Below are 13,943 nucleotides of genomic sequence, written 5' to 3'. Positions count from 1 at the left end.
TCATGTTCTCTCATAGTCTAATTCTCTTCTCTCTCTCGCTCGAACACTCATTGCACTCCTTCCCTAGAGCAGTAGATGTACTTATTTGCATAATTTTGACTTAAGAGGCTGCAGCATTGCCTAACGAAGTAAATAATGAGATTTTTTTTTAATTATTTATTTTTCCTCCTCTCATTTCATCCATATCACAGCTGGGTGCTCTACAGAGTGTCAGTATTGTGTTGTTGTCAACATACTCTAATATATGCTTTGGCTCACAAGCTCACGTGGGAACAGTTGAGCTCAGACTGTACTGACCATTATTTTCTCACACTGCAAGATGCCATATGAAAATAGTCTACTTTGAACAGCAACCGTATGCCATTTTTCCAGATCAAAACATTTCTTGTTTTACATAATACGCTTTTTCCTTCATCCATATGGGTTGATGGAAATCTTTAACGTATAACTAGAATGCAGAAATGCTCATTGTTTCATTGTATTATATTTGTACTTATATAAGTTATAGCCATAGCTTAACATCTCATATCTTATAGCCTCTGAGACTGATAAGAAAGCATGCTAGCTCCATTGCTGGTTTGCAGGTCATCATGTCTCCTGAGCCTCCTTACAGGCTGATTAGTGATCATAAGGCCTCCAGGCGGGTCTCACCTGGTCTCAGATAGCACATTCTATTAATTTATTGCACTTCTCTACATATAGATGTGCCATTATACAGGTCCAGATCACAGATCATTTTTTCCTGAAATTATATCCCAAGCTCCCAATCACATTTCAAATGCAAATATATTGCTTCCAACTCTTTTAATAAATGACAGTGGATTACACAGAAAATTATGGTAAATGTTTATACACAAATCATCTGCTGAAAAGAGTCATGTAGTCAGGACCTGTTATTTTATTCAGAATATATATATTTATTCTAGAGGAAAGTTTGACAACATTTATTACTCAAAGATAAATAATTTGGACAGCTTGGACATTGTAAAAAAAAAACAAGGCAATATATATCAGTTCTGCAAACGTACACACAAAACTCTCCAAACAAAACTCCATGCTCTCAAAATAGCTCACACAGCTGTCTAAGCTCTTTTACAAAAATAACATTACCTGACCTAACTAATACTCTAAAAATACTTGTTCATTGTTTTCAGACAAATTACAAAACAACATACCATAAATCCTGATGAGCAGTAACAACAGGAGTTACAACAGTACATAGTGTGGTTTCTTTTTAAACAAATAATGATTCATTATGTTCAACAACACTTCTCCCTCGATACTGTATCACTTACAGACAAACATGTTAAACTTGTCAGATATGACATCACCAAAATTGACAAATCTACTACATTTGAAACCTTGAAATTTATTTACATATTATACTGTAAGTGTGAGGAACAGACATTTTGCTTACTGTAAGAAAAAAGTTTCATCAACAAATTATGGATAAAATTCCATAAAAATTGTGGAACTTTCTGATAAACATGTTTTATCGTCAGTAATCTTGTGTGAATATATCTGAATTAATTATCAATAGATGGCATGTGTGTAGTTTTGATATCAGTATTTGATTTTTATAAATATGTGAGCAGTGCTTCATTTTGCAGTGAAGCTGGGCTGTTTTGCAAAATGAGTCTGTTTCAAAGGCTGCGTTAACTGTTTTGAGAACATAAACCTTAGTTTGGAGAAATGTGTCAAACCATTTGAGAAAAACTGTAATACAAGGTTGCAGTTATCATTTTTAATTATTACTGTGGTATGCCCACCACCATAAATTAACAATTATTTTGCTTGAAAATACATAAAATAAAGCTCAGAGTACTAAAGTCTTTAATTTCCACATTATTTACTAATAGAGCAGTGTGCATATGATCATCCTTTGAGTTGGGTATAGCCTACGTCTGTGCCAGGGAAAGTGTTTTAAGCTCAATACTGTCCAAGTTTAGACCTTTCTTTTTACATAGAAAATGTGACGGGAAACCCTTTACCATTATGCAATAGGCCTGTGTGTCTTGTGAGACAATTAATTGGTGCCATTAGAGTCCAGCTGTGGGGTTAGCAGCGCCTGGAATGACTCAGCAAGCCGATTCTTGAGCGGCAGTCCTTTCCACAGATGTTACATGTGTATGTCATGGCCTCTCCATAGGACTGTTTAATTTCTTGCCACTTTTCCTGCTTGGCTTTCCACACATTGTGTCTTTTCTCCTCGCCTCTCCTGACTCCTGCATTTATAACCCGCTGCCAGCCGATTTGTCGGTTGTCGGCATGGTGCTCCCAGCTCGCATTGTCACTGCTGCAGCATTTCATGTCCTGCTTGTTGGACGTCCAGTTGGTTAGATGCCTGATGAGAGTTTAAACGCCTTTGACTGAGAAGTAGATGCTGGGAATGTTGGCCTTGTTCGGGATGGCTGTGTTAGGGTTACCAACTTGCAATTAGATCTGGTTAAGGCAGCGGAGGTGGAATGTATTAAGGCAATGTTCTTGGCTGGTGTATGTTGTCCATGATTCAGATAGAGAAAGGTGTTCAGGACACAGGCCCGATACACTTGTACTTTGGTGTTAAGAGTTAGGGACTGGTTACAAATATTGTGATAATATCGCAAACCCAATGTTGTATTTTGAACCTAAAAAATAAAAAATAAGATACAACGCGCTCAACTCACGATAATACCATGACAACTGGGTGCTGGATCCTTAAAGTAGTTGATAATGAAAAAGAAAAACTAGGACAGCACTCCAAATTGACTTTTTACTTGCCACACATTTGTGTTTTGAACCTAACCATAAACTGAATGAATTGTAACATCCTTAAGAGCAAGTAGAAAAAATAATACATTTTCAGTGTGGATGCACATAACTTAATTTTGACCCACCTTAATGGATACGTTTGGCGATTTTGGACCTACAGTATATATAATTTGTCTCTTACATACCTGTAGTACTTGGACCTGCAGAGAATATTGACTCCAGAGTCAGCTGTTGGTTTAAATGGTGAGCTCTGTTGCTGGGCCTCTTGCTGCTAACAATGAGTCCAAATGGGGTTTGTCAAAATATCCTCTGTGGAGCTGTGTGTAGGCTCCACAGGGGAGTTGAGAGTAGTTTAAACAATTAAGTAACATCAAATTGACAGTTGTTTCTCATGCCTTATCTAATAAGCCAATTATAATATAGTGTTTAGTAAGCCATTTCTACCGACAGCTGACTCTGGCCAATATTATCTGCAGGTCCAAGTACTACTGGTATGTAAGAGACAAATTATATGTATTATATACAGGTCCAAAATTGCCGAACTTTTCCTTTAAGCCATACTTTACAAATGTAGAAAATCACAAAAAACATCCTATTTGTCCCCTTTGACAATGATTTGGATACAGAGTGTAATAGAGTTAAAGAAATATTTTGTATGAAACCACCATTTTTGTGTCTGGCCTCATTTCCACATAAATTTACAGGAATTTGTCTTTGTGAAATTGATGCAGAAATATTGACAGCTTACAGAGTTTCACACTACGTACTAAAACGTGGTACAAAATATAAACAAGGAGGAGCGCAAGACACTGTGGACAGCTGTGTGCAAGCTGCATGTGATACAGATGTTGGCAGAAGAACAGTGAAACTGATACTGAAGGGTAACAACAAATAATAAAATGAAATGACAAAAATGAAAGCCCTTTAAATAAATTGGCAAAACATAGGGTGAAAACAAAATTGTCATCACTACTTAACGTCCTTTGCTTAACTTAATATTACATATAAAGCAATTAGTAACTTTAAAAAAACAAATACTCTATAGCAGAAATGACCATTAAAGATGTGGAACCTGGCATCAGCAAAACCAGAATTTGGTTAAGGATGGTTAAAAAAGACTACTACTGAAAGATAATAAACAAACTAATAATAGTAAACAAAAAGTGTGCATTTTATGTTCTTATTTGTAGTGCATTATAAAACCCTAAATGTTATTTAAAAAAAACACACCATTTGACCATCATTTACAGAAATATATATATTATGGTAAGGACAAACGTGTCCTTGGGCAATATTTTAGCCAAAAGTATTTAAGCTGTAAATTGTAAATCAATAGAGATTATCTCTATGTCTATTAACATGCACTACCCCAAGGACGAAATTGAAGTTTATTGGATTTTCTATTCATAATCCATGCTCCAAAGAAATGCATGAACTGTGTAACAGGCAGAGAATACTTAACAGGGGGTGGGAGGGCGGGATGCGTTATATATTAACATATGGAAATATGTCTATTGGTTTCATGAAAATCACCCTCATGATCACCCCCACCCGTCCCCCCAAAGGCCAGCTGCTGGTCGCGGGGCCTCTTTGTGTTCGTCTTTTGTAATGAGATGCCATCTGTCTCTATTGGCTGCACTGACCCTGCTCTCCCTACCCTGTGATACTGCTCATGAATATGACAACACCGTTTCTGCATGCTCTCTCCTCACTGGAGGGAGACTGACACCCCTCAGTACATATTCTAACGTATCATATGTACAGCTGCCTCCCATTGGTCCTTTGCCCCCCGGTGCTCCTCCTCTTTTACAGGGAGCCGGTCCATATTCATGAGGCAGGCTCCTCGGCACTCTGCTGCTCTGTGTTTCCTACATCTGCTTGTGGTATTGTGGAGCTGTGGAGCAGGAGGGAGGGCTGTAGGGTAGACAGCAGTAGCAGTAGTAGAAGGAGGAGGAGACTGCAGCCATGTCAGTTTGCTGTGAGCTGGACGGTGTGTGAAAAACCAGCCATGGCCATGTCGCTGAGCGCTGATGATGAGGACTACGACTCAGACGCTGAGCAGGTTAGCACACTAAACCCCTGCAGGCAGGCGTAGTAAGGCCACCAGAGGAATGCTTGTGCCAGACAGAGAGGACTGTGCAGCATCAGAGGGCAGTGAGGAAATGGAGCCACCTGGAGATAAATACACAGATTCTGCTTGGTCTTTTCCTTTAAGCCTTTTGTTGCAAGGTTTATAGATAGGTTTGCGTGCTCTGTGTGTGCATGCGTGTGTGTTAGGGTGTGTGTTTGGCAGGTAAATGCAGCAAGAGAAGAGAAGGGTCTGTTTATACAGCTCAGAACCTCAGGGCAGCTATTGGTTGTTTCAGAGGAGACATTACAGATGAACCAGAAGAATGAGAGAATTCAAGCAGATACAGAAGATGAATCCTTCATGGTTTCATTTTATGTGCTTGTCTAAGCATGTTGAGATATGTGTTGAAAGTAAAACTATTAAGCTGTTAGATTATTGGGCCAATGTTTCTTCATGAAAATCATAGTTGTGGAGCTGAATTTCAAAATATTGTTCAGTGCAGCTGTCATGGCAGTGCAATATGAGATATGCCTTACACAGCAAGAAACGTGTTTTGTTTAGTTAGCTTATATCCTTCTCCCACATACTGTACACAACATCCTCTACACTTCTGAACCACACCCCCTTATATCAGTCCACTGGTCACATTTGTGTTAACAAAACATTGAATACAGATGAATTATTTTGATCTTTCGACAAATGCCATAAGACATTTTCTTCCCTATTTTTTCTGGTCATGTAAATGCACCTGCTCTTGATGTTACAGTTCAACAAGGCTGTGTCTTTGCTTTAATTCAAGCATGTCACAAATAACTATGGCCATCTCAAGATTTTTCTGCAGCACATTTTATATTGCTTGCAGAATGTCTACTGCAAGCTTAGTAACTATGAACGTTCTGTATCTAGCCTAAAATATAGTTTAGTTACTTTTGTCAGAAAATGCAGAAACTTCCTCAAATCATTCAAGAAAAAGGCCAAAGTACTTGTGAATTATAGCAACCTTGTAAAATCTTTAATGCAAATAAAATGAAAACATTTCAAATTGCTATGCTCTTTTTTTTCAATAAAGCTGTAGCAAAACCGAGCATTTCAGTTACAGTAAAAATGACGTTAAATGGGGACCATGGTCTATGTATTTCACTATAGACTTTGGACAGCACAGTCGGATACTGTGTTTGGTGTATTGCAATGTGAGACTTGTAGAGTAATGAATGACATCATTCAGACGGATAGAAGGCTTCATGATTACGGGCTATTTGTACATTGAACCAGTTATCTGATTTCACTTCCTCTGCCTTGCTGCTGATACAGTCAGTGTAGTTTAAAATAACACATCTTGTTTGTGCAGTCTGTGCTCTGTATGCTCTGTCTTTTAAGTGTGTTTGTGGGTGATGTTTAGCTGATGTACAGTAACTGATTTCCACTGTGTTCCACTCTTAACATGAGGGGCTCTAATGAACTGTCAGTGTACGCTTTGTAGTGTCTGCTCCTGTTCGCATTCCCCAGCTGAACAAGCTCTGAAGAGACAAGGAATTAGTAGTTGGTCACTTGTACTCATCTCTTTATTGCTTGGATGTACCCGAATGAAGAGCTGTGCTGTACAGAGAGGCGTGTATACACAGTGTACATCACTACCACATCTTCATAATTTCTTTTAACCACACTGCTGTAGGCTGAGCTGCTGCTACCAGTGACATTACTTTGTTGTCAAGATGGCTTACGCATTTTTCTAAAAATATTTCTCCCAAAGTGAACTCTCCTTGCACCCTGAGATGGAGGGTAGCAACTGAGACTGAGTGATGGGTCACTTAGGACCTGTAACAAGAGGCAGTTCATTTCTGTGATGAAGCTGTTGTTAACCTCTCCTGTCATTTCATCCTGAGTTCCAGTGAGATGTCTGCTTTGGAGATCACCTACTTAGCAGACAGGGGGGGAAGGGGGAAGGGATTTAGGGGACAATATGGACAGCTATGTGGAACCTCTTCCCTTGTGTTAGGCAAGTTTTCCTTCGGCCTCCTAGACTTGTGGTTTGACTTATGCGCTCACCTGGCCAGTCGTATGCACTTAACCCATATACACTATGCTGTCAAGCCTGTTATTTGAGGTAATCTGATATTAGCTAATTGACCATAGGCTGATAGGCATAACATTGACTTTTTGTCTGGGACCCACTGGAACTAGGAAGAAGGTGGGATACAGATCATGAAGCTTTAGCCGCAGTTCACCGTTTCTTTTGGTTGCATTTCTGTTCTTGTTTCAGCGTTCTTCTGGCACAAACGTCCTGTCTGTAATCCCAACGGATACCCCAATACAGATTACACAGGCCCTGCCCCCCCAATATCTCACTCTAATCCTGTCTGTTGACTGGATATCTGATTACCTCTGTCATTCTCTTTCATGGCCACTGTTGTAATAAATTGTTCTAATGTGCCTAGGATTGAGCCTCCATTCTTTTTCAGTTTGGGTGTCTCATTACAGTTCTTATTGGTTACAAGTCTCTGTGTGTCATAGACTATTCTGTTAGAGAATGGGACGCGGCTGTTGCTATGCTGATGCTAGGAAAATCTGCACTGCCGATGTTACCTCAGAAATCAGATCTTCATTTCCCAAAGCTGTATTCTTTTGCATTCCTTGTTGTAATTTATCTCAGCTTCGTTCTGCTTTTCCCACGCGGCAATCGCTGACAACATTATGACATAATATTTCACTGAATTCCTAATGCAAGGTCTAATTTGTTATTTCAAAAAAGGCACTGTAAGTGGTTTTGATGTTCCAAAACCTACTTTCTGGTTGCGTTCTGAGACTGAGGATGTGGAGAATGGAGGGAGGGGGAACAGAATATGTAATGCAAGGACAGTAACGATGAAGATCAAAAGCATATCTTCTCAATTGCCCAGTTCTGTTAAATAGAGCATATTTTGTGCGTACTGTAATAAATCAGTTGCACAGAATAATATGTCCTAGTGATCCATGTTATGTGTGAAAGGTGGTTGTAAGTGCAATGTCTCTTTGAAGTAGAAACATCCATGCAAGTGAACTGCTGAATATGGAAAAGCCCTTCAGGGACATTCTGGATGTGTTTGTTTACTGTATAGCTCCAGTGTCTTGTGCTTTAGCAGCCATGCAGAATGTATGCACAGCAGTTTCTGATCAGATATGTGTTTGTGGGCATGTACAGTATGTATGTGCATGTGTGAACGCAGGTATGGGTCCTTTTTGCATGTGTCTGTGTTTGGGACAGACTATTGACTCAGCCAAAGGAAGTATCAAGGAAGTCCCTCAGACCTCCACCATTTAACACTGACTTCAATTGAATATTACAGAATATTTGAACTTTTGCCTTTACTTATTACATAACACTGTTGTAAGTGGTTAATGTTTGGGCATAGAGCATGTTGCTGAAAAATGATAAGAAATCATAAAATAAAAGAGCTCAAGGCCTTGCTCTTGCTTTCAGCTTTCAAATGGAAAATTTTGGTAACAACACTCAAATTTTACAATAATAGTATAGTTCAGTGTTAAGCATTTAGTTTCTGGTGAGAGACTTGGACTTAGAATCCTGACTTGGATTCTAAGATGTCTTCATTTTGAAATCAAATGATGCAAGCTTCCTGCTTTTGACTTTGTACTTAGGAATGTGCTTCATAACTATAAGAAATCAGCTTACTTGTATTGGCATATTCAACCAAGATACTTCACTTGTAGAAGTGTAAGATACTTAACATTTTAAAATAATTCATCCAGGCCTGCAAATATCAAGTGTCACTAAACTGCTTCATCTGACAGTTGGAGTCCTAGCTGTCAAATATTTGTAGGCTGAACTTATAACATACTTGACTCTCCTTCCTCCTCCTCCTTTCAGCCGCGGCCTCCCAACCGGCCCAAACCTAAGATGGCAGCTTCGCCTGCATCAGCAGTCAAACTGTCAGCTAGTCGGGGAATGTCTGGTGCCAGGAGGAGAAGGACGCGCTGTCGGAAGTGTGAGGCATGCCTGCGTACGGAGTGTGGAGAGTGCCACTTCTGTAAAGACATGAAGAAGTTTGGCGGGCCTGGCCGTATGAAACAGTCCTGCATCATGAGGCAGTGCATTGCAGTAAGTTCCCCACTCATAATTTTCTCATGGTGTTTCATGCATTTTCTTTTACTATACACATTGCAATAATCATTGCTCGTGTCTGTCCTTTACATTACTATTTGGTCACAGAATTTAACAATATGAATAGAGGACAAAATGAGTTTCCACTGATTTCAGTATTTCATGCTTAACACTCACTATTGTCTCCCACAGCTACAAAAACTAAAGAAGATGTTGTCCTGCCCCTTAATCTGTGATGTCACACTGCCCATGAATTGGAGTAGATTGAAACTGTGACTGTGACTGGAGATCATAATACATTTTATTATGAGGTGCTGTGTAGGACAAAATTCAAACTTTACCTTGCGCATGCACATATTTTACCTCTCACATACATATGAGGTGCCTATACAGTCAAATGTAATGAAACACATACACTGTTGAAAACAGTTATGAAATGCTTTCATATACATTATCTAAAACTCTTGCATTCACTATTGAAACAGTCATACACTATTAAAACATTCTTGCATAGTGTCATGCTCTCATACACACTGTCTTTGAGGGCGGCAGCAGAATATTTCAAATGGGGTGGTGACACCAAATATTTATAATAACATTTGGACTGTGCTTATGATATATACTGTAATTACATGGTTCCTAATTGCGTGATCAGCACACCAAGAAATCATTCCAGTGTGGTAAATGTGTTCAGTAATAAGGATCATGCTGCATATTTGCATACTCTTTGAAGACAAACAGAATATAAAGCTTTGCTCAGTATACCCAGGCCATGTTACACTTGAGTCTCCCTTTTTATTTAATTTATCAAATCTTGTACACAGTTCAGTTGTGGAATAGCTGAAATATCTGGAGTGAGGAAACAGGATCAGGTCTCAACAATGTCTTGAGTATGCTCAGTAAAGCCAGTTAACCTGCCGTTTCTATTCCTGAAGTTTTGGTTTTCTGGTTTCTGAGTTGAGTCATGCTGACAAATACAGACTGGGCGGTGGTAGGACATGACAGTGAAATTTTCTACTTCTTAAATTCAATTTTTAACAACAATGCATTTGTCAGTGACTCCTTAGAGGAATATTGATATAATATTAAAAATAACAAATATTCAGTTTGCTTAACTAGACAACATTAAATTATATTCAGATGATGTTTTTTGCCTTGAGAGAGTTTCTAGTAAATAGTACTGACTCCTTGCAACTTCTATCTATCAGTATTAGCGTTACTATGCTGTTTAATCCTCAGGCAGCTGCAAAAAAAAATCACTGCTAGCTAACTAGCTTGAGTGCAACATTGTAAACACTTTTCTACCTTCAATTATTGGAAATGTTGTTGTAAGGACAGAAGTGATAGTTAACCAGGTAGTCAATCACAGCTGTTTTCTGCCCATGAGTATAATAATTTGACACAGCGAGCTCCTGTTCAGCCTATTTTGTGTTCTTCCCCAGCCTGTCCTGCCCCACACAGCAGTGTGTCTGGTCTGTGGAGAAGCAGGGAAGGAGGACACAGTGGAGGACGAGGATGAGAAGTTTAACCTCATGCTCATGGAGTGCTCCATCTGCAATGAGATTGTTCATCCTAACTGTCTTAAGGTGAATTACTCAACACTTGTGTTTTTGCTGCTGAGTATCGACTATTTCTAAACATTAGGTTTAGAGTAGTTGAGCCATTGTTTGTGTCCTTTCATTGTCGTCTCTCACTACTTAACAGTCTCTACGTTCTCTTTTCTTCAGGTAAAAGATTCAGGCGGAGTAGTAAACGATGAGTTGCCAAACTGCTGGGAGTGTCCAAAGTGCAACCATGCTGGAAAAACAGGGAAAGTAAGCATCTGTGTGGATGTTATTCTACATGTGTTTGATTTAGGAAAGGATGACAAAATTGAGCATATTTCAAAACCTAAGAGCAAAAGGTATAAAGTTGTTTTTCCATTTTTCTCACCTTTTGGCCTTAAAGCAAAAAAGAGGGCCAGGATTTAAGTATGCATCTAACCTTCCCGGGTCGCTACTGAAAGAACCGCGGTTAAGCCGGGACATAAAAGAGGAGCCGGACCCACCGAGTGTGGCTACAGCAGCTGTCACCACTTTGATCACAACATCTGCAGTGAAGAGGAAGGCAGAGCGGGAGGAAATCCCAAAGAGGAAAGATGAGGAGCCTCCAAAGAAACGCCCCCCCTTGCTGTCTCTGGACGGTACGCCCCGGCCCCGGCTGGAGGACAACCCATTGAGGAAGAAGAGGAAACTGTTTGACACCAATGATGAACCTGTCATTGTTAAAAAGAAGGTAAGACCCTTATCAGTTTGTAATCCTGTCATCCTGAATAAGGTTGATATTCATAAGGCCTTAATAATTGTTAAATATTCTGAACTCCTAATACAATTGCAATGTACTGTAAAATAAAAATAATAAAAATAAAACATAAACAAAACAAAATAAAAATCTCCAAAGTAGAAAATAACCCAAATTAGACAGGATAACACTTTAAGGATACTGGCAACTCTGTGTCTGAGGTGGAGGAAGGTGGAAATGTGAGGGAGGAACTTGAAATTTTGGAAATTTCATGGAGGGATTTCACAAGTCTGTATATAGATAAGATGAGATGAGATGGTACTTTATTGATCCCCTTGGGAAATTCAGGCTAATTTAACTAAATCAATGCCATAAAATACATTCAATTAATTATGGCAAGAGGGTGAAATCAGTTTGAAACTTGCTAAATCAAGCTGTAAACGAAACACAAGCTTTAAAAATTAACACATTTTGTTGAACTGCATTGATTTGTTTGCACAAATTATGAAATTGTGTACAGAAAATAATGAAAATGAGGGCACAAATTAAAACAAAACAAGGGAACATGCATCTTGGGCACTCAAATTAATCAAAGAGAGCTGCATTCTCTAAAGGTGGGAAGAGGTGTGGGGGAGCGGGGCTTATAAAATATAGGAAAGGGAGCAGAAGGGCAGACATTACTGGTCAGAAGAGGATCGGATGAGTAAGGCTCTGAGTCTCCAGTGTGTGTAGAACATGGCTCAGAAGAAGTGAGAGATCAGTTGGACTAACATGGAATATATATATATATATATTTTTAAAATGCTTATGGTCTCATTTCTCTGCTTAAGCTGTATTGATAGCAATATGCTTTCTCATCATATTCTTCTTGTAATCTTCCATCCACTTTGCTTGTCTGTATTTGCAGCTGGTGCAGTGTGTTAGGATGACTATTAATTTTTCATCATTTGTTTGGCAAGCCCATGCTTGGCCTGAATCAAGTCCCTTTTTGGTCCAACCCAAACAAGGCAGGTCTCATTAGGTTTGCTGCATCTGAGAATAAGTAGTATAGAACTCTTTTAGAGAAAATGATTGAAAATGAGATGCAAAAATGAAATAATTCTGTTCCTTCTGTTTCTTCTCAGAAGAAGCTTTCCAAATCTGATGATCCGTTGAGCCATAAGCTGCTGCGGCAAATCAAGACAGAGAACGATGATGGTGATGATGAAGAGGACCAGGAGGATCGTGAAGAAGAAGACAGATTTTCCCTGGACAGGATTAATGTAAAGGAAAAAAGGGAGGATGATGAAGAGGAGCAAGAGGAAGATGAGGAGGAAGAGGAAGAAGAGGCACTGACAAAGGAGAGAGATGGTAGTATAGAGGACAAACCCAAGCTTCTGCTGAGTCCACTGCTGAGAACATCAGCAGCCAGAGAAAGTGACCAATCATCCTCCAACTCTCCCAGAGCCGGCCCCAGCAGCGAATCAGGTGACTCCCAGGAGAAGAGTTCTGGGCAGCTCAAGGCTCGCCAGCAGCGCCGCCGCCTCCCCAACAAAGAGCTGAGCAAGGAGTTCAGCCAGGAGATTCAAAAGACAGAGGACTGTCTGGCCAACCAGAACCGCAGACCATTGAAGATGGAGGACAGCCCAGCCAATCACAACCGACGACCACTGAAGAGTGAGGACTCTTTGACAAATCAGAACCGCAAGCCACTAAAAACTGAGGACTCAACCACTAATCAGAGCCGCAGGCCCCTTAAGATTGAGGAGGGTCTGGCCAGTCAGAACAGACGACCACTGAAAACAGAGGACAGCCTGGTCAATCAGAACCACCGGCCGGTAAAGACTGAGCCTGAGAGTGAAGGCGAGGAGCCAAAACCTAGATGGCCGCTCAATAATGGCAGCAGTGACCTGGGTGACTGGCTGCGCCACAGGGGGCGGGAGGTGAACGGGACGCCGCGTGGGTACTCGCCCCTGGGCTGGAACAGAAGCCCGCCAATCACACCTATATGCCCCCGCCCACTTCCCTGCCGGTCACCACCGAAATGTATCCAAATGGAGCGCCATGTGATCCGGCCCCCTCCCATCAGCCCCCCGCCTGACCGGCTGCCTCTGAGTGATGGAGAAACACACGTAATGCGTAGGGAGGTGTGGATGACGGTCTTCAGTCACCTGACTCACAGGGATCTTTGTGTCTGCATGCGTGTCTGCAGGACCTGGAACAGATGGTGAGTGTGAGATGTGCTGAACCTCCTGGAATCCTGTGGAGTCTCTTCACACAGCGGCCCTCTGTGAGTGTGTGCTAAACCTGTTGTGTGCCTCCTCAGGTGCTGCGACAAGAGGCTTTGGGATCACATCGATCTGAACCGCTGTAAGTCCATCACCCCTCTCATGCTCAGTGGCATCATCCGCAGACAGCCGGTAGCTTTGGACCTCAGCTGGACCAACATCTCCAAGAAACAACTTAGCTGGCTCATCAACAGACTGCCAGGTAAACAAATTCAGAACAGAACACTATACTCTGATTATGATTTATAAATAAGTAAAAAAAAAAACTAGATTCGGTACATTTTCTGAAAAAATGGTGAGTGTGCTTGCTGACGAAGCAGTGGTTTGTGTGTGTGTGTGTGTGTGTGTGTGTGTGTGTGTGTGTGACTTAAATATCAGGGACGTAAACACATCAGGGGTCAAAAAGGTGACAAAAACCCAAACACACATTATAGCTAGGGGGGTCTGGTGGCATTCACCTCCAGAGAGAAATGTTTGA

The 13,943-nt window shown here is 40.6% G+C and overlaps 1 protein-coding gene across 1 annotated transcript in view; it reads left to right on the top strand.

Annotated features, from left to right (window-relative positions):
• The window catches only part of kdm2bb (lysine (K)-specific demethylase 2Bb), a 31,928-nt gene that overhangs the window by 12,319 nt on the left and 5,666 nt on the right, over positions 1 to 13,943 (top strand). Inside the window, exons 13-20 of the mRNA XM_071520597.1 lie at positions 8,685 to 8,915; positions 10,361 to 10,504; positions 10,646 to 10,732; positions 10,866 to 10,970; positions 11,019 to 11,192; positions 12,323 to 12,762; positions 12,961 to 13,404; positions 13,504 to 13,667. Of these exons, the coding sequence (XP_071376698.1) occupies positions 8,685 to 8,915; positions 10,361 to 10,504; positions 10,646 to 10,732; positions 10,866 to 10,970; positions 11,019 to 11,192; positions 12,323 to 12,762; positions 12,961 to 13,404; positions 13,504 to 13,667 (1,789 nt within the window). The remainder of the gene's footprint in view (positions 1 to 8,684; positions 8,916 to 10,360; positions 10,505 to 10,645; positions 10,733 to 10,865; positions 10,971 to 11,018; positions 11,193 to 12,322; positions 12,763 to 12,960; positions 13,405 to 13,503; positions 13,668 to 13,943) is intronic.

This window comes from Centroberyx affinis, unplaced genomic scaffold (genome assembly GCF_046629955.1).
Source record: "Centroberyx affinis isolate AG114_WGS23_722 - 3 ecotype Tasmania unplaced genomic scaffold, CSIRO-AGI_Caff_v1 ptg000813l_1, whole genome shotgun sequence".
NCBI classification, from domain to species: Eukaryota; Metazoa; Chordata; class Actinopteri; order Beryciformes; family Berycidae; genus Centroberyx; species Centroberyx affinis.
The sequence above is the reverse complement of the archived record's forward strand: the minus strand, read 5'-3'. Positions and strand labels throughout refer to the sequence as shown.